The sequence below is a fragment of the Epinephelus fuscoguttatus genome, linkage group LG4 (assembly GCF_011397635.1).
Source record: "Epinephelus fuscoguttatus linkage group LG4, E.fuscoguttatus.final_Chr_v1".
Taxonomy (NCBI): domain Eukaryota; kingdom Metazoa; phylum Chordata; class Actinopteri; order Perciformes; family Serranidae; genus Epinephelus; species Epinephelus fuscoguttatus.
This window is the reverse complement of record NC_064755.1, coordinates 25644127-25670008: the sequence shown is the minus strand read 5'-3', so window position 1 is coordinate 25670008 and position 25882 is coordinate 25644127. Positions and strand designations below refer to the sequence as shown.

The following is a 25882-nucleotide window of genomic DNA, read 5'->3' as shown; positions in this document are numbered from 1 at the left end:
TTTTTGGCGCTTTGCGCACCACAAGCCAAGTACCATCTACTTCCATTATACTGGAGAGAAGTCAGACATCTCTATGACTTGGCAACTCACACCAAAACAAACTAGATTAATAAACAGCACGACAGGTAAGAGGAAAAATATGTATTTTTTATTTGGGGGTGAACTGTCCATTTAAGTTAATGTTAGGATTGACACTTTTAAAAAACATTTGTTAATGGTCCATGTCAAACATGTAAGACAAACAGTGAATATAACATTATTGTTGACAGATAGCGACGTCAGTTTTTGTAACTCAGTTTTCTTGAAGCCAAGAAGTACACTTAATTCTAGTGTGGCAGAAGACTAGTTTCCTCACAAGTTTTCTAAACTGACTCGCCTGTTGCTTACTTTTGCCGTCTCTGACAAAGTTCTGACTCTGCTGCTCTGGGCTGTATCTGTCAGTCTGCTGGAGGCCCAAGCAAGAAACCTTATTATCCAGCCACGCTGCCCTTCACCTTCCCCCAGGTCCCCAGATACACCTCCCACCAGTCCCGCTGGTCGGCCCAGCCGGGCTCTGACAGCTGGCAAATGAAAATGTTAAGTCCTTGGTTCTCAGTTCCCTACCTGTCATACATGTTGCTCTGTTCTAGACAGGCTTGAACTGAGAGTAGTGGTAAACACTTTGGGCAATATATAAATACAAGTGCTCAATAATAAGGCAAGAAAAGAGCGGCCCATTGGGAAAATTGATATTCTCAATCACTGAGAGTAAAGAAAAAATCAGGCCTGACACAAAATAAACCATTAGAGGCCACAGAGGGAGAAACACACCGGGGTCAGAGACTAGACGCAGCCTAGAAAGCAGGAGAGGAGTGAGGAGGGGGGGTGGGACCCACGCAGCAGTGCAGGAGGGGGAGTGTCGGGTGTTGTCTAAGGAATTAGCAGAGAAAGTGGAGACTGAATCAGATATGGGGGAGAAAAACAAATCTCTAGGTGAGTCAATGACACGAGAGATGCTTGTTAGGTCAAATAATCTAAACGGTCCCGACTTGATGTGACTCAGGGGCCAGACAGCCATGCTGACGGAGACTCTATTTATTTGACTTTGTCCAGGGATTAGAGAGGGAAGTGCTCCCCAGGCTGCCACACCGGCCAATCACATTGCCCCACTCAGCTTTGGGTGGATATTTCTGTAAGAAGCTGGTGAAGCAGAACTTAACAAAACAGTTTAGAAATGTGCTTTTGAACTTAAAGACAAAGCAAAAGCTCTCAGACAGAGCAGCCTCCTTCGCTGCGACACCACTGCTGAATAGAGCACATCTCCTGTGGCCCACTGACCTCTGACCTCCCACTGGGAGTATGTGGAGATGAGGGGAGGAGTCCTTGTGTAGTGACAGCTTGTGAGCTACTCACATCACACTGGTCTCCTCCTCTCTCCTTACAGGACGCCGTGCCACCCACCTCAGCCACCTCTTTCTTTGCCTCTCTGGGGAAATTCGGTAATAGCCTCTCTGGCCGCCCCCCCTTGTCACTGATGGGACACCATAATCTCTCTATCCTCACGCCCAGAGGCATGCACAGTGGGATGTTATGATGGCTCCAACCACAACTTGGCAGGAAATTTATGCCTCATTACAGGAAGTGGGCTGTATATTCTCCTCATCATAAACACGGTGGCAGGTGTTTTAATTCCTCCTCTCAGTCTCAAATTGATGTGAGTTTTACTGTTAAAAAAACGTCATGCAACAAAACCTCTGGGACAGATGTTTCAAATCAACTATGGTTATAAATGTCTGCCATTATATCTGACAATTATACATATTTATACAGCTGTAAAGAAGTGTAAGAAAAAAGCCAAATCTATGAAAAAATGTCAAACCTGCTTGCCTTTGTTCAACAAAGTCTTGTGCATCCACGGCATTTCATCTGGAAATCCAATTTACTATTGTCTAAACCAGTGACATCTGAGTCATGCAAGCCGCACAGACATGAGACAATGCTTGCTCTCGTGCTAGGAAGCTCCTCTATTGGTACCATGTGCACAATGAAAACATGCTTAATCTGGTCTTCATTAGCCAATAACCAAAGGCAAGTTGGTTTGGAGTAAGCGATACTCTACATAGGGAGGGTGAGACACGGGGAGACGCAGCCAAACACAACTCATCTCTGAGGAGACATGCCAAAGGGCTGGCATGACCTGTGCTCTTCTGCAGACTGCTGACAGACAAGCAACAAAGCAGGATGCTCTCTGCAGACCAGCACATAATGCACTGAACAGGACAACTTCCAAACATTGTGAGAGACATCTACAGTCAAGAAAAGTATTAATCATTAATATACAACCAGTATATTTAAATTAAAAATCACTAGATAAATTCAACTCGGTCTACATTATGTATGTGATCTATTTGTTGCTCTACCTGCTTCTCTAAGATGCGAGAGATCTCTCCCAGTGTTCGATCCAGACCCGATACTTTGTTGTTAGCCCACTGGCCGCTGTCTTGGCCCTGCAGCTGCTTCAACAGGTCCTTCACCAAACGCTGCAACCTGAACATACAGGGGACAACAGTTATTATAAATCTGTTTACAAACACCTCCTTATCCATGTTTCCATGCCACCTCAGGCAACCTCTATCCACCACAGAAGAGCTGAAACTATTAGTCGATAAAATTATTAGCCAATTAACAAAAGAACAATTTTGATTCAATTTTTTCAAGCAAATATTACAAAAAAATCTGGTTTCAGCTTCTCAAATGATTTGCCCTTTAGCTTTGGTTTAGAGCTGCAACTGTTAGCAATCTGGTCAATTAGTTGATCGCTAGAAAATTGACAAAATTATTAAATAATCACATAACTGCTTTGGTCATTTTTTTTTAAGCAAAAAAGCCAAACATTTGCTGTTTTCATGCTTCTTAAATGTGACAATTTGATGCTTTTCTTTGACATACATGATACTAAACTGAATAGCTTTAGATTTTAATTGACTGTTGGTCATATAAAACATACTATCTGAAGATGTTACCTTGGGCTCTGGGAAATTACACAGTATTTTCTGACATTTTATTGACAAAATGATTGATTGATTAATTGAAAACATGACTGGCAGATTACTGATGATGAAAATAATCAGTAGTTGCAGTCCCAATTTGTTTTCAGTGACAGTAAACTTCATATCTTTGGGTTTGGACTGTTGGTCTGACAAAACTGTCTGAATAGCAAGGAAAAGAAAGAATAAACAATAAAACACTATTCGTAAATAGACTGACAGTTTAAGTCATTTTTGGGGCACAATGCCAAAAATCTGCTCTCAAATGTGAATATTTTCCAGATTTCTGAGAATTTTATGAAAATAAATCAAATGTATTTGGGTTTTAGAATCATCATCACACAAAACAAATCAGTTTAGGGTGGAGGTATACTCCCTTTTAATCATGTGTTAGTGCAGACAACCGGTCATGAATGCAACTGTTCACTTTACCTATGTACTATGTATGTTACTGGAGGACTCCAACAGAGAGCACACGAGAGAACTCAGACCATACAGAACTTCCAGATTTGCATGATTTAAACAATAAGCATGGTGACACTCAAGGACGCTACTATATTATTAATTCTGAGAACACAGCAGAAAAAGTGTCAGCGGCACCATCATAGATTGTGCGTAAGGCCCCTGAACCAAGCACGTTGCAACAATGTCGAGTACGTTTCTCTCATTCTGCCAACAGGAATAACTGATGATGAAAAACAACACCAGTGTTTTTGAAAGTTCGCCAGCGTGTTTGATAATTTGCCTGCTGATTATACAGTGCAACACACACACTGAGCCAGTCAGTTCAGCAGAGTGGCTTGCCGTCACCCTCCGCTGCTCCTACAGTTCATGTGTGTTTTAAATCTTGTGAACGCATAACGTTAATTCCTGAGGACATGCACAACCAAAGCTCCAATCAAACGCAAGATACACGAGGCAGCCATCATACGCAAGCGAACACGTAGTTAAAAGTAAGCATATTTTCACATTGCAGCTCCACAGCAGCGTGTTATAATCACAAGAGTAAAACTTTAAAAGTGTAGAAAAACTATGAAACTTCAAAAGATGAAAAAGAAGAAAACACTCACTTGGCCTTGTACGGAGAGTCAGGGACCTGTGTCTTTGCCTCCATCGATGTCTCATATTCCTTCGCCCTGCAGAGAGAGAAGTAGGAAAAAGCCTTTGAATCCCAGGAAAAAAGTGTTTGGCCTGTCAGTAACGAACACAACGGATGAAAGTGTGAAGAGAGAGAAAAAGTTCAAACTGAGTCTGTTTATTTGGCCTGTCAGCCACTCACCAAGTAACCTGGCTTAAAATAATCAGTCACCAGCTCTGCAGGGACGGGTGTTTTGCTGCCATCGACTCATATTATGAAGACTTAAATCCACCTTTAAATCCGCCTTCCTTTGGTCGTTTTTAGCGAGTCAGGCTCAAGTTCTTCACTCGTTGTCAAATAAACAGTTAAAGGGGGTTACAAGCAACGCAGCCAGTGTTTTGAATGTGTGACCTCTTTCAAAGGTCATGGTCATTAAGGGACTGGTATCTCTGTGGCGTTACTCCAACATCCAGACTCTGAGTCTGAGGAACACAGGCTGTCTGTGTGTGTCTGTGTGTGCGAAATTGGATGGCGGATTCTATCTGTCAGTCATGTATTCCCAGACATGATAAGTAACTATTGATCAGTTAGATTGCGCGCCTTCCGGTTACCCATCTCTACACTGATAGGATCAAACACTTCCTGGAAGACGACAGGTGGATTTGTCCCGGCAGGCCGGACATGGACGGAGAGAAGCTTCATCCTCTTTTCACAATCTCTTCTATTCAAGGGCAGTCATCTAACAGCAACTGATAACTCACCTCACAGCTAGACCAGGTCGCTAAGATAACAAAAACCTTCCAACTGCCCATGCAGGACGTATGTTCCAGCATTCAGAAAGATATTATGGTTATTTCTAATTTATTGTCCCATGGTTTTAATTTTTTATTACTACCTGTATAGATGAAGCCATTAGAAACTCTTGTAAAGACTAGAATAAAAAAATGCAGCCTTGTCTTATCAAAAGCTAGATATTCTAAATTAATATTAAAGGTAAAATATAAACACACAACTTACAAGATCAGCCACATTACTTTGATTGTCTGCCCGGACCTGATTTGGCCTGACCAGCAGGGGTTGGCTGCAATTTCTCAAAATTCCCCCAGGTTGGAATCCACGCAGTAACGCTCTAATTTCCTTATTTTCTTTTCTAAATACAGACCGTATAAACTGTGTACTATATATGGTATAAGACCACTTCTGGGCTAAGCCAAAGATTCTTCAGGAGAAGGTGTGTGATGGAGATCATGTTACAAATGTCTGTTACCACACTATAAAATATTAAAGTTGACTTAAGCTTGTAATAAATGTTTAAATATAAAAATAAATAAATTTACAGTGGAAGTTCGGTTTTTAAATCTGGTTTGGGCCCAAAACTGCCGTCATGGTTCGGGCTTGGACACAAACTATGTAGGTTCATGTAATGTCGGATCAAAGCTCTAATGACTATCAAACAGAAAGAGAAAAACACACACTCACTGCATTAGATATCAGTGTCAACAGACCAAGTTGTGAGCGAGGACAACAAGACACATTCATTCTAGATAATAATTTTTCCTGTGTTGTGAGGACGATAAATGGGTAGCACAGAATTGCTTTCAGTAGGGCCTGAACTATATCCGCCCTATTTGTCATTCATGATATTACAATATTAATCTCAGACAGGTTTATACGTACCCAGGTTAAACACAGAGCAACTGCAGCACAATTCATTATTGTCAGAGGCAGACCATGTTAAACGAGCCTCCAGTGATAAATATCAATGATCAACAATAAGAGAGAAGGCACAACTCTATAGTGGAAGACTATAGGGCTCCAACCAATGACTATTCTCCTTATCAATTAATCTGCAAATTATTTTCTTGATTAATTTATAAATTGTTTCGTCAATAAAATGTCAGAAGATAGTGAAAAATGCCCTGAATAATATGCCAGAGCCCAAAGTGTCACCTTCAAATGGTATAATTTATCCAACCAGCAGTCCAAAAACCCAAAGCTTTTCGTTTTTTTCTCATTATGACAAAGAAAAGCATCAAATTCTTACATTCAAGAAGCATTTTTTGATTAAAAAATTACTTAGACAATTCAATTATTGAAAAAAAGTTGCCATGTAGTAATTTCTTGTCAATTGAGTAATTGATAATGATTGACTAATTGGTCAAGCTCTACAAGACAACAGGCAGTTTATACTAGCACAACAGATCTCAACTCCCCCCTTTCTTTGATAGGTGCACATTTCTCTCCAATGCCGCAAACACCCATTACAACCATGACGACAATGTACATAACACAGACCGAAAAAAGGAAGCCAGGCATCATTTTAATGGCAATAAAGAACCGACAGAAACCTAAAATTATACTAATACTAACATAACTCAATGTACTTAGAACCCCTTTAGTTTGTATGTGCATTGTTAAGGATGTAAGTTCATTTACGAGCAGGACCTTTCCCCTTAATCCAGGGCGGCAGACGGTAATATGAGTTAGGGCCATGCTTACCACCTCATACTGTATACCATACAGCATACAGGAGTGTCTTTGTATATACACCACCATCTGAGGTCACACACACACACACACACACACACAACAACAACAACACACTGGCCACTCTGTTCCCTGCTGAGCGAACCACAAGCAACCAGCTACAGACAAGCAGCTCGTACCACCGGGGCGTAAGTGGAGACTTGGGTTTCCAAGTTCAGATCCCATCCTGACGCTAACTGACGGACTACTTGCATTAAATTTTAATGGCATTTTTTTCCCCCATCCCAAAACACTTATTAGTAGAGGTTAGCCAAACCGCAAAAAGAAAAAACAACCTTGTGGTCTAAAATGTGCGTTCACTGCTTTATGACAGAGTGAGGCTGCAGTGTTGGCCTGGTGAAAAGTCTAGTGAGAACCACTCACGTTTTACGGACACCATACGGCGTTCCAATAAAACGGTTCATTTCCACCCGGCGGTGAAGCGGCTCACCTTTATGTTTACTGGGGCTCTGTGTTATTTATGACCTCTGAAAGCCTGCTGCCTTTGAGTGCTAGTCTCAGCAGGGCTGGTGCAGGAGTGACGGTGAACAGAGACAGATCATGTTGTCACTTTCTCAGTACCGCTGAGCCTCACAAAGCCAAAAACAGCAGCGCTGAGAATAAAGCATTGTAGCAGAATGGGACGAGTGTTTCAGCCTGTAGCTGCCTCTTATCCCCCTTTTGAATACATACTTTCTCCTGAAAAGCATAATAATAATGAATTCTCTTTTTAGAAATCTCACTCTGGGTCAAATCCACAAGTAAATCAAGATGAGGCTGGAGGCTCATTAGGACCAGTAAGTCTGCCTACACTCACACTAGGACATTGACCTCTGGGATAACAAAAGGTAGAAATGTACACCAGTTTTTCTAACTGTTCTGTACAATGGATAAAACAAAACAATGAAATTAACAGCAGGACTGCACGATATATAGTTTTTTAGTCATCATAACAACATTTTAAATTACATTCTATCTGTAGGCACTTTTTTTGTCTGATATATCTCATGCTGTTAACTCTCTGGCCATTCAGAGCCCTTGCTGTTGGGCATTGTGTGATTGGTCAGAATCTGCATGCAAGTGAGGTTTATTAGACGATTGCTGCCACACTATTGTGCAAGGTTGAAGGAGGAAATTGTGACAAGATGAGTGCAGACAAAAGTGTGAATGCCAGAGAGGAACTGGTGCCTTAAAAAAAAAAAAAAGACGCATGTCAGCCGTCCAGCAATATTTATATTATATATTGAATATTGGATCATGACAGAAAAAAACAAACAAACCAAAAACTCACATCTCTATTCCTAATCATAATCCAAACACAGAAAATTAAGGAGACTCGTTGCTCAGTTCAGTTAGTGTTGTCATCATCCCAAACAAGATCTTGAGGAATTTTTACTGTAATGTAACCCTACGTTTATAAATCATAAATTATAAGTGCCATGATCTAAATGCTTTTATAGATTTTTCAGATACACACATCAACTTATTATTGTTCAGACAAACTGAATTGGAGGCCAGTATCTATAACAAGGTTCCCACACCTTCTTAAACATTAAATTTAAGGACTTTTCAAGGACTTTACAAGCCCAGTTTCCTTAAATTCAAGCTTTGCAGAAGGTGAGGAAAAAAGACAATTAAAAAGGGAGAGAGGCTTGAATGTGTGAACACTTCTTCATTTGTGCTGTTACAGTGATGACAGATGACATAAGAACTTTTAATGTTGCACAAAGTACATAAATTCAAGCACTTTCAATGACCCATGTCTACTTATGTCTATTTTCAAAGGGCCAAAGGCCTTGACTTATTTCCCCTCAAATTCACGAACTTTCAAAGATTTCAAGGCCAGTGGAAACCCTGCTACTGCCGTAACGTTGGGGGCAACGTTTTTGGAGAGTTGGCAGAATAACAAAATAATATTCCTTGTGCTGATGAACACATTGATTCAGAGCACAGTATATACTCCATGCGATGGAAAGCATTTCTTCTAATTTAAGAATTAAGAATGATGTAGCAGTTGATACCTGCATTCACTGGATCACTTATGTCCAACATTTAAGACCACATTATCAACACACCCTCCATTATATCATAAATGGTAAGTAGACTGCACTGAGATTGCACTTTTCAACCTGAGTGGGACAAAGCTGCTTTACTCTCCCTCTCATTCACACACACACACACACACACACACACACACACACACAAACAGAAGACGCTGGCCTGGCCAGTGGAGGCAATTTGGGATCCAATGCCAGGGTCATTTAGCCATGTGGACAGAAGGAGCCAGGGATCGAACCACCAAGCCTGTGATTCATGGACAACCCACTCTGCTTCTTAAACCACAGCTGCATCATGAGGTTGTTATTTTTTCCTGTGTATATAAGAGCTTTGTGTTCTTGCTGTGGTGTGTGTTAAAGATGGAAAAAGGGAAGAGTGTTGTTTTGATATGGTCCCTGACTAACACAAACGAGTTTTCAAATTCACTTTTAGGGCCAGTAATCTATTTTTCAAGTAGACTGTGATTGATGCTTCATGAGGAGTACCGCCCCTGCAAAATTCTCAAGCTTAAAAAAAGGAAAAAGCGGTATTAACGTGAAACACGTATGTAATGTGATACACAGCTGCTCATTTGTATTGAGCTTTTTTTTTTTTTTAAGCTTGATTTCTTTACTACAAAAATATGACTTGATTATGTATAGGCTGCTGTACATGTATTATGTTAGTGAGTCCTAGGCCACTGACTAACACTTCTTCCCTATATACAGCAAGCGTGCAAACTCTGGCAGATGGAGTGCGAACAAATTTGTGAGGAGGGGATGTGATGAGATTTTGTTTTTGGTGCCACTGTGATTTCTTCCTCTTTTTTCATAACTAATGAAATTTGATTATTTTAATAATTATTTCAGCTAGAACAAAATTTTTTTTGTGATTTGTACAACCTTGTAAATGAGTCGCTCTTCATCCATGTTGTCTGCTAACTGGAGGAAAGGTGGAAACGTCTAGGACGTCAGGACGTTAGTGACGATTCTGACCAACGAAATTACGTTGAAGATGTCGCAAGTGCGCTAAACTTCGCAAAAAGCCAGGTTAAGCTTTTTTTCTAATAGGTGGCATGCCTGTTCGCTGACACACGGACCAGGTTTGTACATCTTCACTGGGAAAAAGTCCAACATTCTATTGTTCACTTCAAGTCCAGTTAGAGGCACCAATCTGTTAGAGACTATACAGCATACGTCTCAGATATTAATATCATCCTGTTTGTAGTGGAATACTTCCAATAATCTGCATCAATTACATCTTACAGTAAGTACTGTTGACATGGTGTCTTTTCCCACTCCTCTCCCTCCCTGTTGTGACAGCCAGTTAAATTGATTGAGCTCAGGTCCAGGTTCTGACACACAGCAGCTCTGCCTCCTATTTGTTGATTACTATTGATTTTCTTTGATACTTCATTTAAAAATCAATAGCCCAGAGGAAGAAAAATAGGCATGGCTCATACATACTTTAACATACATCCTGTACACCAAGGAAGGCCTCAGATTTGGCAAAGCCATGGCAGCAATTTGGAGGAAAGCTCTTTACAGGTGAAAGTCGGGTGGGGGGGGGGGCTACAGATCGATTTGCAGTTTTGCTCCCCAATCACAGAAAGTGGTCATAAATTAAGCTCATCAGTGTGTTACCTTGTGGACAGCCAGGATGCACATAACATCTGCTTTCCATCTTCTTGTCAGTCATAAAAAAGTCCTGGCACAGTTTCGTCCTCTGTGCCTCGGAGAGGATGCGGAAAGGGAGCCGGGCTGATAGACAGAAAGAGTGAGAGTAAATGGATGTATTACCTGGAGTTCATCCTGGCGCGGAGCTTCTTTGCCTTCTTCCGCGCCTTCTGCCTCTCCTCTCCATCCTTTATGCTCTCAGAAGACACCGAGCTGTCCGTCACTATATCCACGATGTATTTCTTCAAGGAAAGATGCTCCTAGAGTGGACAAAATCGATACATCAAAGACAATGCTGGCAAATTTGTGTACATTTACTGTAACGGGCTTCTAAAACAACTATTGTGTCTGGTTTTTTTGGTGCCAAAACAAGCCTATAAATCAACAGTGGAAAGAAACAAATACTTACACTCTGTACTTTAGATCAGTTATGAGGTGCTCGTATTTTCATTTTCTACTCCACCACATTATGGAAATATTGTACTTCCTCTCAATGACACCATTGTATCAGGAAAAAGATAATTAAACACATTGTTTTTTCTGAAGTTGATGACACAAGTAGCTTAGGATTCAGCCATCTTTCTTCCATCTCATCTCTGTTCAGAGTTTCCTGTGTGCAGTAGAGTTCACACACTTCAGATGTGGAGCTGGATGTATTGTGTAACACGTAGATCTACACCTCTCAATGACACCATTGTATCCTGTAATTACCTCCAATATTCTACAGTCTTTTGAAGCCGCTCGCCCATGGACATGCTAAAAGGCTGGAGGTGTTACCTTCTGTCTGGCCCTGTCAGATGATTCTGATATTTCCACCAGGAGACAGGGGAATGTAACCCAATTTGAACAACATGATGCATGTGCAAGAAACCAATTACCCAATTATGCTGTCATCCAGCACCCCAGAGGATAGGATGGCCTTGCAGATAAATGGTTTCCATTCAGCAGTCAAGCTAACCTGTGTGTGGGATGCCGTACCAGTTGGTCACAAATAAAACAAACAAACAAAATGTCAGTGCACCTGCTGTCTGAAAAGGAGTTTTTACTTAAGGTGGTTGGAAAAACAGGTGTCCTTAGTGTAGGTGGGCGAAAGTGAATTAGTGCAATAAAACTATCAATAAAATCTAAAAGGTTTCTTTACCATTTTGACCTAAAGGCCCTGTTTTCTAAATAGTCTTCTTACTATGAGTGGAATAGCTTTGGTTATTTTACATGATGGGTATTCTGTGTGCTTTTGTCATATTTCTGTGCTTTTTTTAAATGGTTGGAAGTGGGCGGGACTCCGTTGGGAAAAGGTGATGTCAAATATTCCCCTGCACCAATTGAATCTGATGATAAATACTAGCATCATATTCCAAATGACGCATTAAAAAAAAAAAAATTGGGGCGTTAAGGTTTTCACACCGCAATCGATGATGCAAAAATGCAAGATACTTGTCCGCATCAAAACTATTCATATGGCAGTGATGACAATTTGTGACAGTTGCAAAAGGTCTGTCATTGTCAGGACCTTGTGAAAAGTCAGAAAAAACTACCTTGTTCTAAAAAAATAAATAAATAAATAAAAATATTGGCTTTTTGGCTGTGTAATATTTCCGTTTTGTGTGAAAGTATTCATGGCAAAATAAAAAATAAAAAATTTGGAAAATAACATATTGATGTATAAATCAACCACACATCCTGCAAGTTATTAATTAATAATATATATAAAAAAATCTACTTAAGCTGGGGTTTCATTGATGTGCACTTGATCAAAATTCAATATTATGGAGAAAAGTATTAGTTTATAGAGAAATACGTATGATCCGAAAAAAAAAATTCAGGAGCTTTAATGCTGATCAAGTAGTTAATTTATGAATAACTTGGTTACTAACTAAGGAATTATTTTAATCTTCTGTTTGATCTTAAAGGTAATGAGTAAAAGAGAAAAAAAGGGATGATGATAACTTTGGAGATGAAAAGGGCATTGTGATTGAGACTTTTATGTTTCCTTGGAAGGATCTGTGTGTCTGTATTTGTATGCACACACCTCTGCCCTCTACTCTGTGATACTACAGGTCAGTCATGCCTCATGACCGTAGCTGTCCCTCTCTGAGGAGGCAGCTGTTCAGTAATCTGTCTGAGAGGCTATCCAGTGGACGAGCCACTCGCTTAATGGAATTGTTTCAGTAACACATCCAAGACATCTTTGCAAAATCACAACGGTAACATAAAAGGGTACCTGAAATATTAAGCTGTCAAATATAGTATAATGCTGACATACAGACTATGAGAGCAAATAAATATATAATGATTACATCCCATTTCCTGTTGCTAGGAGGAGAATCTGAATGGAAGTTGTGTAGACTTTGAGACAATCAGACTCGATGACAGACAGGTGTCTACCACCGAACCATTGTAACAAAAGCAGCAAAGACGCTGGCCTAAGGGCATCGCTACCGCACAATATCACAGATTGCCTCTGGTGGGAGTAATGTGATACCGCTCTGCACAACTACCCCCCATCCCTGACACAAAAAAACCTATACAGATCTAGAAGGTGGCCAACACAAATACAGATTACACGGGATATGTTCATCCACTGCCTCTTTTGTCACGTACAAAGGCCTGAGAGGTAGGCTTTCCATTTGGTGTGAAACAAACAGCTGTATTTCATGTTGGCTGGTAGGTAAGATATGATACTACGCTGGATTGGGTTACCGTCACCACAGTGGTTTACATGACATTTTTGTATTAAACTGCATACTATCTGTGACATTTGAGGAGGAGACAAGCCACACAAAGACATGAAATAACTGTCGACTATTCACTGGTTCACTCTTTCAACAGCAGCTTCACTGCTATAACCAGACGAATGTCAGATCACAAAAACTGTGTGGGGAGGGAGAGGCTCACTTCAGCTGGCAGTCTGGATATTTCATCAAGGTTCTCAATTTGTGGCTATCAGCGCAGCTTTGACTACAAGACCTTTAGGATTGTTCAGTGCCTCTGGGAGCCTGGTGATCCCTCTACTGGCCATGCTTGCAGAGAAGAACAGTCTTTCCTGAGAAAAGCTGCCAGTTTTTTGAGCTGTTGTGTCTAAAGGTGATCAATAAATAAATCAATAAAGTCCTTATGTCATAAGCCATGGGCCTTGGATATTACCTGAATCATATTGTACCAGGACGGATGGTGAGTGAAAAGAATGATTGCAGTTCTCAAGCTCTCTCCCCATACATTGATCCTGTTGATAATCTTTGTATTTTCAATTTAATTCTCAAGTCAGAATGAGAGGAAATGACCAAATATGAAAGCATGGAGCATTCGCAGCCCGCTTCCACAGAAAAACTATGGAGTGACCTCTGCTCAGTTGAACCAACCATCTTCATTTTAATTAAAAATCTTTCATTGCAGGAAGAGTTATGGGGCCGCAGTCTGGAAAATAGTTGGCAGTGGTATGAATGAAATAGTGGACACCAAAATGAGGTTTGATATAAATAACAAGGGGCCACATAAGTCTACCTAAACAAAGTCTCCAGGCGGACAGCTTGATGTACTTTCACATAGGGTAAGAAAAAGTAGTTCTGGACATTTAAATATTATCTACTAGATACTGCAATGACAAATAGCCCAATCCAATAATAACGCACTCAAACTGTTCACATTTAGATTCAGCCAGATGCAGAATAGGCCAAGGATGAGAGTTCAGTAAGGGCTTAAGAGGAACTTATCCATATTCAATGTATTACCTACATAGATGATGTTGGGCGCTTCCAGTTTGGAGAAACAAGCAGTAGTACCACCACAGTAACTAAGCAGCGTACTGCTGTGGGCGGGGGTAGCAGCAAAACATAATTTAGCCACCTAAAAAAAAAGGTCTACCTAATTTAAGTGTACGCTATATTTAGAATATTTTTGATGGGAAACCAAAGACATTATCTGTGCTCTCTTCAAAGCCAGACTCCATTGACAAAAACAGTAATTTTACATCACTGAACACAGGAGTTGCTGGTCTGTCGCTGCCTCGATCAGCTAGTTTGTTTTATTGAGTGACTTTGATGTTTTAAAGGGTTATTTCTGATTCATCAGAGTCACACAATAAAACAAACTAACTCTGAAGATAAAATTACAGTTTCTGTCAAAGAAGTCTGGTGGTTTTTAAGTGAGCACGGATAACAGCTTCAGCTCCCCTTTGAACAGGGTTGTCTGATGGCAAAGGGAAGTGAAGATGCTCTAAATATAAGTTGAGTCTGAAATCATTCACTCATTCACTACTTCCTTCTCACTATATAAGGAGTTCTATGAAGAAGAATATATAGTGAGCTCATCTGGAACATGAGAAAACACTTTCGGGCACTACTCGAGTCATTTTCTCTGCACTGTTAATGACATCATTGCAGTCACACAATTAAAACACGCCATATCAATGGCAGCTGGTGATGCATCTTTAAAAGCAAATACTGACATGCTGAATGTGATAAACACATGATTTTATACTGGGCATATTTTCTACAAATCAATAAATATCGTTACAAAGTACTTTGTGTTGTGTTGTGTTGTGTTGCTCATATGAAACATTGTATTAAAGTTACACTGGCAGACGTACAAGAGAAGGGGGAGCAGGGCGATTGCAACCGCTACTCTACACAGCAATACAAAATGGTGAAGTTACTAAATAGTGGACTATACAGTGAGTAGTGAGTGATTTCAGACACAGCCGTAGCAGATGCTGATTTTATAGCTAAAATGCATTTTGCTGCTAGCCTGGCTACAGCAGTTTATGGCTAAGCTTCTGTGGCAGTCAGTTTCTTTAACCTCGGGCGTGTTGACCAACATATACTGTAAGTAATCCACAACAACCCCACTTCAAAAAATCCGAACTGTCTCTTTAAACTTGGACTGATAAAATTGACGAGGAGACAATAAGAAAGGTGAGTAAATAGTAAAGCCTCAACAATATGGTTATCGGTAAAACTAAATCATAAGGAAGGAGACATGTTGCAAATGTATATGAAGTCGCGTTCATGTATGGACTGTTTATAGTGCTATATTGGTGAAGTGCTTCTCTCCATTGCCTTGTTTATCATACTGTCAAACAGAAAAAAAATGTCCTGCATTTGGAAAGGAAATGATTTAGAGGAAAGAAAGGAGGGGGTATCAATTATTCCACGCTGAAAAAAGCTTTGAATGAAGGAGCTGCTGGGGCCAAAGGTGCCGCGTATAGCACCAACAGTTGTCAGCCTCACAATGAGCGCTGCTGAAAAGCCAATCTCATATTGCAGCCTGAGAGGTTACCTTGCATTAACGAGCTGCCTTCCCATGGAAAAGCGCTCCATGACAAAAACAGCCTGGAGACAAGGGGGTGATGTCACCCCTCCACTGAGGCACTGAACCCTAACTGTGTACACTTCAAGGCCCATTTGTAATCTCACAAAGCCAGCAGCGGAGCCGTGGCAGTATACAAGGGGATATATAAACAATAATAATGACCACGTCATAAAAGACAACTGAGGTGTCTCTTTGTCTTCTTATACATGACACATGCAGCACTAGGGCTGTATTCTTTGACAGGATGATTGGATGTTTGTTCCTGGCAGGGTGTGGGTGATACGCACCACTTCCTCATCGGACAGCTCCCGTCCCTGGATGCTGCTACTGTCTCGCACGGCCTGTTGGTGCCTCTTGCCCTTGGTGTGGCTGAACAGGTGCACCTCTGAGGTGATCTGCAAATACAAACACAGTGGTCAGAGGTCACTGCTGCGGACACAATGGAGACAGAGGCAGGAAAGGGTCAACGGAGCCCCATGGGACTCTGGTGAAATGACATACCACGTGAGCTTCTCAATGGGACATGACCTGTTTCTCCCGAACGTCAGTTTAAAGGTTCAGTGTGTAGGATTTAGGGGGATATATTGGCAGAATTGGAATTCAATATAATAAGTATGCTATCTGTAGCGTATAATCACCTTAAAATAAGAACTGTTGTGGCATTGTTACCTGAATGAGCCATTTATATTTACATAGAGAGCAGGTCCTTGTCTATGGGGCTTGACATGTTGCACCGCCACGTTTCTACAGTAGCCCAAAACAGACTAATTAATTTTGGCTCTAGATAGGGCCATTTGGGTTTGTGCGTCGGCCATCTTAATTAGCAGCCCCTCATGACGAGTAGTGTCAGGAAAAACACTGATTTTTTTTAATGTAAAAACTGCTAAATTTTGCTTGAATTTTGATTTTTTTTTTTTTTTTTTTACCAGTTTCAATCACCTGGTCTGTTTGTTTTGGAGAGGAAGAGACCTCTGCAGATTATTTGGCTCCCGGTAGGTAACTTCCTGAACCTCCTGGGAGAAGTTTCAGATGGTTACGATCTGCAATCTATAGCGCTAAATGCCACCAAATCCCCCTAAAACTTACACACTGAACCTTTAAAGCAAGACTAAGAAAAGGAATTGTGATGTTATGTTAAAATGATTGCACAGACTCGATGCCTTTATGGTTGTTTTTTATTGTTTTATCTTGTGCTTATATTAATTGAGCCTACAGCAAGACTGCAGCTGGGGAAACCACTCAACACAATAATTCCCTTCTGGGACCTTAATACTAAACAAGGAAAAGTTCAATATTAAAAAGAAAGACCTCAAAACGCCTACTTAAATATGCTTAATTTGCTTGCTCTACAAGGCAATTCAGTCGAGTACTGCCAAAGGGAAGTCGTGGAAAACGTCTAAATGAAAGGTCTGAGAAATGGACACAACAAGAGGCAGGTGTATGGCAAGCAGTGTTGTTCTCCCATCTCTGGACACAAGCCCATTTAAAATGGTTTGTGTTTAATGTCATTAAATTAAGTGCTTGCTGCTGACCCATCCATGATCTCTGGTGTCAGATGCTGGCCAAGGTCATCTAGCATTTTAACAAGATTCCCTCTGTCACCCCCCAACCCTCCTCTTTATCTGATGCTGGTCTGAAGAGTCAAGGTGTCCCAACCTTGTTGCCGTGGTAGCCCGCCGTCCATCAGAGATAAATGTGTCTGCTTGTGGATTTGTTGCCTGACACTTGAAAAAAGCATAATCATGACCAGTCGTAAATCTCTGTTTTAAAGAGTCCGGGTTTAATCAATGCAGTTAAATCCTCATTTAAATGTGCCCTCTTCCAAAAATCCTCTGAATCACCTTCCTCAGCGTTTTTATGTATAAACAGCCTGCCAAATAACACAGGGGAGTTCTGCCCAGAGCTGTTCTGCTTTTTCTTGTCCTCAAAGTAATGTGTACTAAACTGACACACATATTAGTTCAGGAGGGTGAGCTAATGAAATGAAGTTAGAATTAAATCAAATGCAAGAATGGAGAACAATTAAAGGAATACTTCAACCATAAAATGACTACCTTTCCCCCTAGTATAAGTTATGGACATCAACTTAAACCCTGGTGGGATCAAAGTGTACATACCACAACACAGCACAGGGAGCACTGTTTCTTGCGCTCATACGGTGTCAGTTTGGGGGCGTAGTCTGTGTTAGCGTGTCGACCACTGCTGAGCTCAGCAGCCTTCTCCTTCCTCTGCTCGATTTGCTCCATATGCCTACGGCTGCTCTCATCGTGCTGTGGAAGAAACCGGAAACCAGGGGTCATATGGGAAACTGGGATTACTGCAAGGTGTCCGATGGGGATGGTATAAACTTACTTTCATCTGTATTTTTTTCTGCAGCTCCTCCATTGCCTCCTGTTGAGCAGCACTGAGAGCAGCCAGACGCTCCTCTCGATCTCTTTAGATAGGACACAGAAAAGCAGTGTGAAACAACTGTACCTGTATATACAAGCTTCACATTTGTCAAAGTGATTCACCAGCCACCTCTGTGTGTATATATTCTTCCATACTGAAGGGATTTGGGACTACTTACCTGGCCCTTTCTCGTGCTGCATCTTCTCTAGCTTTCTCCTTTTCCTGCCTCTGCTGTTCAATACGAGCCTCCTGCTCTTTCCTCCGCATCAGCAGCTCCTCCACCCGTGCCTGTCGCTCTGCTTCCAGGACCCGTTTACGCTCCTACAGAGGGAGTATAAGAGATTGTTTAGTATGCACATAAACATGAAAATTACAAGAAAAAGAATTAATATGTGAATTGAGCATTTGTTTTTTGCAGCACCTGTACAGCCTCGTCTCTGGCCTGCTTTTCCTCCTGTCTCCTCTGCCTCTCTTCCTGCAGCTCGTTAAGGCGTTGCTCGTACTCATTTAACTTGGCCAGTGCATCGTGTCTCTTGTTTTGGGCTTCCAGAGTGTTGATGAATGCAATTTCATTCACCTGCACAGACACATAAACTTATGACCAAGGACAGAAACACAAAAACGGAATATAACATGTAAATAAACCTAAATGCATATACTCAGATGCCCTTTTTACACAGAGACCGCACTATAGGACCATAATGAAGGTCCTTCATTACGCTGCCTTTGCTTTTTTTTTTTAATACAGAACCAAACAACAGCATGTGATTTTAGAAAGCATGTGGACATTGTGGATGCAAAAGTGTGCGCTCCCCCTTAGAATAGGCAGTGTAAAAGGGCTAGAGAGGTTTGGGGGTATCAGTGTATCGTCTATAGCCTAAATACTGTAACCTAAAATAGGAGTAAAATTTTGACTGGAATCAACCCAACTGACACACCCCTATTGTGTATGTATGAATGTAATTTAGCACTTAATGAAAACAGTATGACTGTAAATGTCCCATTTAATCCAGAAAATTCCTCAGCTGTCACACGCATGTGGTTTCTGGGTTCCCCTCCTCTACCTTGGCCTCTTCTTCTTGGGCCTTCTTCACGATTGCCTGGAGCTGCAGCTCTCGCTTTAACTCTGCGTGTAACAGCCTTTCCTCCATCATCCTCCGACGCTGCTCCAGCAACTCCTCCTTCCATTTCCTCACCTCCTTCTCCTGCAGAGAGTGAAGAGTGAGAAGCAGGAGCGGGTGAAATAATTATAATAATAATGTACATTCTCCAAGACAACACAGACAGTGGATTCTTAATCTATCAGTTACTACCCTCTCACGTGGGGATTAATGCGAATATACACCACTTTGTGTTTTTATGTGGTTAATCCTGATTTATTCTAGGACTCAGTCGTCTTGCCATGGCCCGGAGAACAAAAACAAACTTCATGAAAGGCTGTTGATTTTGGCCAGGGGTCTCTCTCATGACTGTCTGCGGCCAGCTGGCCTGGATGCGACTGGAGGGGGTTATAATATTTAGTGATTCTATCAGGCAGTGTGCTGACAAAACCTCTCGTTATGAGCCAGGCAGGGCTTAGCATGCGTGGAGTTTCTTCGGGGTGCTTTCCGTCAACTCGGCACGGCTTACTCACCCTCTCCAAGAGCTTCTGCAGTTTGAGCGTCTTTTCCTCCCGCAGTTTGTCCCTCAGCTGCTGCGCCTTCAGCTGTTTCTCCTCATGTTTCTTCTTTGACTCTGCGATGGTTCTGTCAAAAACATGGAAACAAATCATTCATCTCTTCCTGGTTCCTCCTTATCAACAAAGACAGACACACACTCTGATAGGCACTTGGGCCTGTTTAGACGCTCTGGATGGTGACCTACAAAGAAACAGAGGTCATATTTGGTAAGTGAGCCTTTGATTGTCAGGCTGCTGTGTTAAATCCTTGTTAAAATAAGGTAAGGTGATTAGAAATGAGTAGTGATGTTCAGGAAACGCTAAACAAGTACAGAAGTCAACATCTCTCCTGCACTGCTGGGTATGTGTCCCTTTTTCACCACCTGGGGATGAACAGGGCCACATCTTCAAAACTTTCTTTTCCGACGTAGATGAGCCTAACACATAACAAATCTAGGTATAACAGGAAAGAGGAAAGTTGACCAAAGTTCTGCCATGTTCCAAGCTTGCTCAACTGTTACTGGAGCACAGAGTGAAAAGAGGTGGGACTTAGGTAGGGCTAATTTTACTGTGTAGATCCTGTCAATGGTTGTTAGAAATAAATGAATCAAGCAGTTGAAAAATGACAGGTGTGCTCAACCAATCACTGCATAAAGAAAATGTTTTGTACCTTTTTCGTGACGGTGAGGACAACTTCTCATGCATGTGGATCCCATGTCCAGGAGGCCGAGCAGGTTCTTCTTCTACTATGTCCCCCCATGAGGTACTCTGGCGCCACGGCTCACGAGCTACATTAAAAGATAAGAACTGTAAAATAAACAGATTTCAGTGTAAATGGGAATTCAATTTTCATTTAGATGTTGACCTCCATACCGTCATAATCTGCCAGCATGTCGCTCCAATCCATATTGACTCCACAACCTCCATTGCCCATGCTCGCCTGTGGTAAACATGTGTTTTTTATATGTCAACATACAGTGAAGTAAAAGAATCCGATCTTTAACTTGCTGTCAAAACAAAAAGTGCCTATTGTTTCCAGTTTAAATGAGCAAATCTTACAGAGAAGTCACTTTCGTTGTCAGTCTCCAGGTCGTTGTTCTCGGCCTGAATCTCTCTGGTTAGCTGCTCCTCCTCAGCGATGGCGCTGGCAATCGCCTCCTCGTTGGCCTTCTCCAGTCGGTCAGCGAGCTCCTCTTTCTTGGCCAGGACCTCTGCCATTGACTGGGGCTGAACACATGGCACAGATACCACCTCACACACATAGCCATTCACAGTTCATAAATATTTGAACTCAAACAATCACTGAGAAGCCAGCAAAAACAGAAACCCTGTATTACTACATTTTAGCTTGTGTGCAGTTGGTCTGATTTATACTTGGGTGCACGATCCAAAGACTGAGAGGAACACCATATCAACCCAATCACAACTTCTACCACACAATCATCACAAAAATCACAAGTGAGGAAGCATTCAAGAGTCATGCAGGGCACATTTACCGTGAGGATGAAGAGATGGCGGAAGGAGGCGATTGATGGCTTTGCGCTAGGAAACTGATACCTCCAACCATTTAAGTATTTTGGGACTTTTCATGACATGGCAATATTAAGGGAATGACTCACAGATTACTCCAGAGCAGCAGCTATTCCAAATCAATTATAGAGCCTTCTCAACAGTAGGTCTTTTACATGAGGTATGCATGGGAAAGTTAAAAAGTTCTGGATCTAAATCCTAAGCACACAAGTATTGCCTGGACAAGGTCAGAGACTAGACTGGTATAAAATTTAAGGCCAAACAGCCTTCACTGCAGATTTTAGTTGAGATTTTTTCCACATGTTTTCATTCACCACCTGTCAAAATCTGACAGAATCCCACTTAGAGGTGTAGTCATCCTTCATTAAGTATACAGAGCTCTGTATTTACACACTCCATGATGCTTAATAATAGTGACAACACCTGGTGTAGGCGGATGATGTTTGCCATACAAACTGGAGACTCAGTCCAGGTTCTGCAGTGTTTTTGGGGGCGTTTACACAGAATTTGGTGGAAGAAGTGGCCAAAATAACTACAACAAGTTGAGAGATTAGTTTTGGGCAACACCCTGCGAGCACTTGCTTGAGTGCAAAAGTCATCTACTCACAGCTATTCTTCACAGTGAACGGTGCTACAACAACACTACTCAGAACTATGCAGTCTTGCCCACACATTTGGTCTGGAGGTTTCTTAAGATTGACTTTGTTTAGGCGGTGGAGGACCCTTAGGGATCCCTGCCCTCCTCCTTCCCTCCCCTCCCTCTGCTCCTCCATCTCTCAGCACTCACAGTAGAAAGCTCTGTGGGGTCCAGCATACTCTCCAGTTTCACCGCTGCCATGGGAGTCTCAGCCTGTCCTGGAGCAGATGTGGCCATGCCCTGCAACGCGCCACCCTCAGCCCCACTGTCCCCCAAGGCCAACAGTGCATCAGGCCCATCCGTCTGGGGAAGGTCTGGGGATGTGGAGATGACCAGAGCGGGGACTGGGACTGATAAGGTAATGTCTGGTGGTGGGACTGTGGCCGGGGATGGGGGGGGCTCTGGGGCTTGGGAAGGGGTAGGAGCTGGTATGGGGGGAGGCGCGTCTTCACAGGGTGCGTCGACACACTGCCCCGAGTCTTGTACACTCTCTGCTGGGGGCTGCACCGACAGTCACACACAAACACACGCAAACCTAATTAAAGACATGCATATTTCAAGCAATTCATAAGAGCAATAACAAAAACAAAAAAATCAAACCAGTCAATACTGAACACGTAGCTGAAAACACAAATCATGCAGGAAAGCTGGTACTGACATGCCCTAAACATCCAATTATGATCAAAATAAGCTGATATATTAGAAATACTGATCTGTATTTCAAAATCAACCGATGGCTATAACACACGCTTACCAAGTGTGTCTTGAGGCATCGACAAAGTATTTATTTCATGAGACTGAAATGGGTTTTCTGCCTCTGAAATGTCAGTGTACAATCAATCGCCTTAAAGTTGATATGCCTGTCTGGACGGTCTGTCTATGAATACCATGGAGCCCAAAACAAAAACAAATGTGGCTGATAAAATGGTCTAGTGTTACTCTGCTCCTCTTGAATAATTGATACCCAGGGACTGCTCTGGGAGAAAGACGTCACAAGGTACTGAACCCTCAGTACCTCCATCATGTTGCCTTTCTCTGGATGTTCAACCTCCTCCAGGGGGACAGGCTCTGCAGGGACTTTTTCCTCAGTCTCCTTCTCGGTCGTGTCCTTGTCCGTGGGACACTCAGGATGGAGCTGTTGCTCCTCCTTTGGCGGCAGATGTGACGGGTTACGCTTGGCGCTGTCCTGCTTCGGGGTGACATGAGCCAAGACAGGACTGACCTTGGCAACTATGGTGGCAGAGCGAGGCTTGGCAGTACGTCCTCGCTGGACCGTCTCCCAGCCCTCAGCATCCTTTTTACCTGGAAAACATGAGGTGCTGCGTCAGTGAAGGAGGAGAAGATGCGTTACTTTGCTTTCAGTGTTTGAAGGAACCACCTTCTTTCAAAGTACAGTCTTGCAAGAGGAGAATTCTCACCCAGCTTTTCTACTGGGGCAGTGATCGGTTGACTGGAGCTGGAGACAGTCTGAGTGCACTTAACTCGGTCTGCCCAGCTGGGGCCTGTGTGGGAGAGGCGCGCTGCAGCCAGTGTAGATGGGGGACCACTGAATAAGAAACACACACATCACACGTGAGAACAAACAAGTGCGCACCTGCAAAAGGAACCCTTTACTGTCACCAGGCAGGATTTTTAATTTTATTACATTACTTGCATCTATTCTCTGAGCAGCTCCAACTGTGCTGCCAGTCTAAGACGCTTCAGCGGTCTGAAGACAGTGCCTATCTAACACCCCAGCACTCTCCACTCTGAGATAGCACGGGACTGTATTGGACAACAGGCCTCCGTCATGATCAATATCCATTTCCTGCAGCATCCGATTACAGAGCAGAGCACATATTGAACCGATGCTTCAGCAGTCTTTAACTGACACTTTCATCTACACCTTCCACTGATTCTGTGGCCAAAGAGTGAGAGACTCAACAAACTGCATTAAACAAATGCCTCACCATCAGGAATCAATGGCTGTGTTGTTAGATAACGTAGTCTGCGTTTTCTAACCCTTTCAAAAAACAGGCATAGTGCATCATTTAAAATATTGATCGGTTAATAACAGGATGCCTCATGATACAATCTTAACCAAATAAAATGTGTTGATCTTTAAAACAAAATCAAAAGCCTAATGGGGTTTGGTGCAGCCTACAGGAAGCACGACTAGAGATAACGACAGCGCTTACCCAAAGTTGAGGCTGCGACGTGCACCTGGGGAAGGAACCATCCTGTCAGCTGAGGAGCTTGGAATCACATGACGTCCCGGAGACATCTTACGCACCTCCCAGGCTAAAGACGTGGGCCTGAACAAAGTGAAAGTGGCAAAGATTATTTAACTAACAGTAATTACGATTCCTAGTTGCCAAACACGCACAGACTTGGCTCACACTTTGGCAAATCTGTTAAATGGCACGACTCACTTGCAGCAATTTACGCAATAAATGGAGCATGTAAAAGTTTCAGGTTGTCTTATTGATTAACAGTGCGCTTTAAATGAACACATTGTGAGGCAGCACTGGGAATTTCATTTCTTAGTCAATTTACGGTGGCAGTGGTCACTGTGTTAAAGAGAAGCCAATAAACTCATGGATCTCTTTGAATTAAAGCCAAGGCTATTGATCCATTCTGTTTGTGACTCAAAGCCAGGGACCAGACACCGGCACTTCTAGTTTCACCTCAGGGAGCAATTGAAAATGGGGGAGTAAATGAGAGCAAGAGATAAAGAGAGGAAGTGGGGAAAAAAGAAACTGAGTATCACCTGTTCTGGGCATCTGTTTTCTCCAACTTCTCCTGAAGCTGGATCCAGTCTATGAGAGCTTTGAAATCCCGGACGTAGTTGTCCAGCATCATCAACACCTCCTAAAGACAGCAGGTCCAACAGGAAGGAGAACGATTACACACAGATTATAAACACAAACAAAAAGAACAGCACACAATACACACCAATAAAAAGGCAGGATTAAAAATAATCAAACAATTAAGAGAAAGTGATGCATTTGTGTCACTAAAGAATATTTGTTGGAGAATATTCACGAGAAAAGCGGTACATTTTGTTTCAAGGTGTAGAAGGTACCAAGAAAATTTCACACTCAGGCACTCAAACAAATACTCAAGAAATTACAGGGGTATTTAATTAAAATTCAAATAGGTCCAGCTATTGAAATTCTCTCCCAGCTAAGGCTCAAACCTCATCTACACTACGTCCTATAGTCGACCCCTATGTCTATCAAATAAAAACAACAACATGCATTTCCATGTCATCTCAACAATATTGTCAAAGTTCAAGGTAGGATACTCTTAAAACAGACCTATTGAATTTGTATCACATTTGTATGGAAAATAAGTAGCTATTCTAGCCATAAATAAAATTTATCCTAGCACAATGAACATATGGCCTACATTTCAAGTAAAAGGAACAAGACAGATTATTTGAGGGGCCGATTTTCACTTTATTTTTTATTTTCACATTGTATTTCCTGTCTCCTTCCCTGGTGAGAGAAATGGGCCTGTGACTACCCTGTGACTAGGCATTTGTAGGTGCTCATTGGCGAGCCTGAAATGATACTTGGTATTTATAATGTTCATGGCAGAGAAAGTTGTAACACAGCTCTAAGTTGATCCGAACATCGTCAAGGTGTGTAGTGCGACCTTGGTTAGACCAGGGAAAACAGTCTCAAACACACTCTGTAGCCATAAAGTAGCAGGGTCAGGTGCTTTATGCTCCATCCTGTCATCTCTCCCGCATCTCTTACACTCTAGCTCGTCTACGCACAGGAAACAATCAATTTGATTGGCTCAATTGAGTGAAGTTATTGCCATATTAGCTGTATTGGCTGTGCCCGCAGTCTATAGCCACAAGTGCCGGAAAAAATACAAAGTTCCATGAAGATTCGTATTTACTCTAATTCATTTAACAGAAATTGGTCACAGGTCTGGATAGAAAAGTCATTCAGTCCAGGCCCGCTCTACAATCTGACATTTGGTGATGCCTGACATAGAGCAAAAGTTAACCTCAATATAGTGAAA

At 42.0% G+C, this 25882-nt stretch overlaps 1 protein-coding gene across 3 annotated transcripts in view; it reads right to left on the bottom strand.

Annotated features, from left to right (window-relative positions):
* The window catches only part of scaper (S-phase cyclin A-associated protein in the ER), a 73674-nt gene that overhangs the window by 36779 nt on the left and 11013 nt on the right, over positions 1-25882 (bottom strand). For 2 of the 3 annotated variants that reach the window (XM_049574602.1, XM_049574603.1), the window contains exons 5-22: positions 24615-24715; positions 24043-24159; positions 23284-23411; positions 22881-23167; positions 22016-22366; positions 20758-20925; positions 20572-20638; positions 20369-20486; positions 19675-19786; positions 19106-19246; positions 18463-18618; positions 18220-18362; positions 18003-18084; positions 17768-17920; positions 15938-16045; positions 10467-10603; positions 4097-4162; positions 2400-2526 (exon numbers count right to left, since the gene is read on the bottom strand). In XM_049574602.1, coding sequence (XP_049430559.1) covers positions 2400-2526; positions 4097-4162; positions 10467-10603; positions 15938-16045; positions 17768-17920; positions 18003-18084; positions 18220-18362; positions 18463-18618; positions 19106-19246; positions 19675-19786; positions 20369-20486; positions 20572-20638; positions 20758-20925; positions 22016-22366; positions 22881-23167; positions 23284-23411; positions 24043-24159; positions 24615-24715 — 2562 coding nt within the window. The remainder of the gene's footprint in view (positions 1-2399; positions 2527-4096; positions 4163-10466; positions 10604-15937; positions 16046-17767; positions 17921-18002; positions 18085-18219; positions 18363-18462; positions 18619-19105; positions 19247-19674; positions 19787-20368; positions 20487-20571; positions 20639-20757; positions 20926-22015; positions 22367-22880; positions 23168-23283; positions 23412-24042; positions 24160-24614; positions 24716-25882) is intronic. The other variant, XM_049574604.1, reaches the window with a different exon arrangement.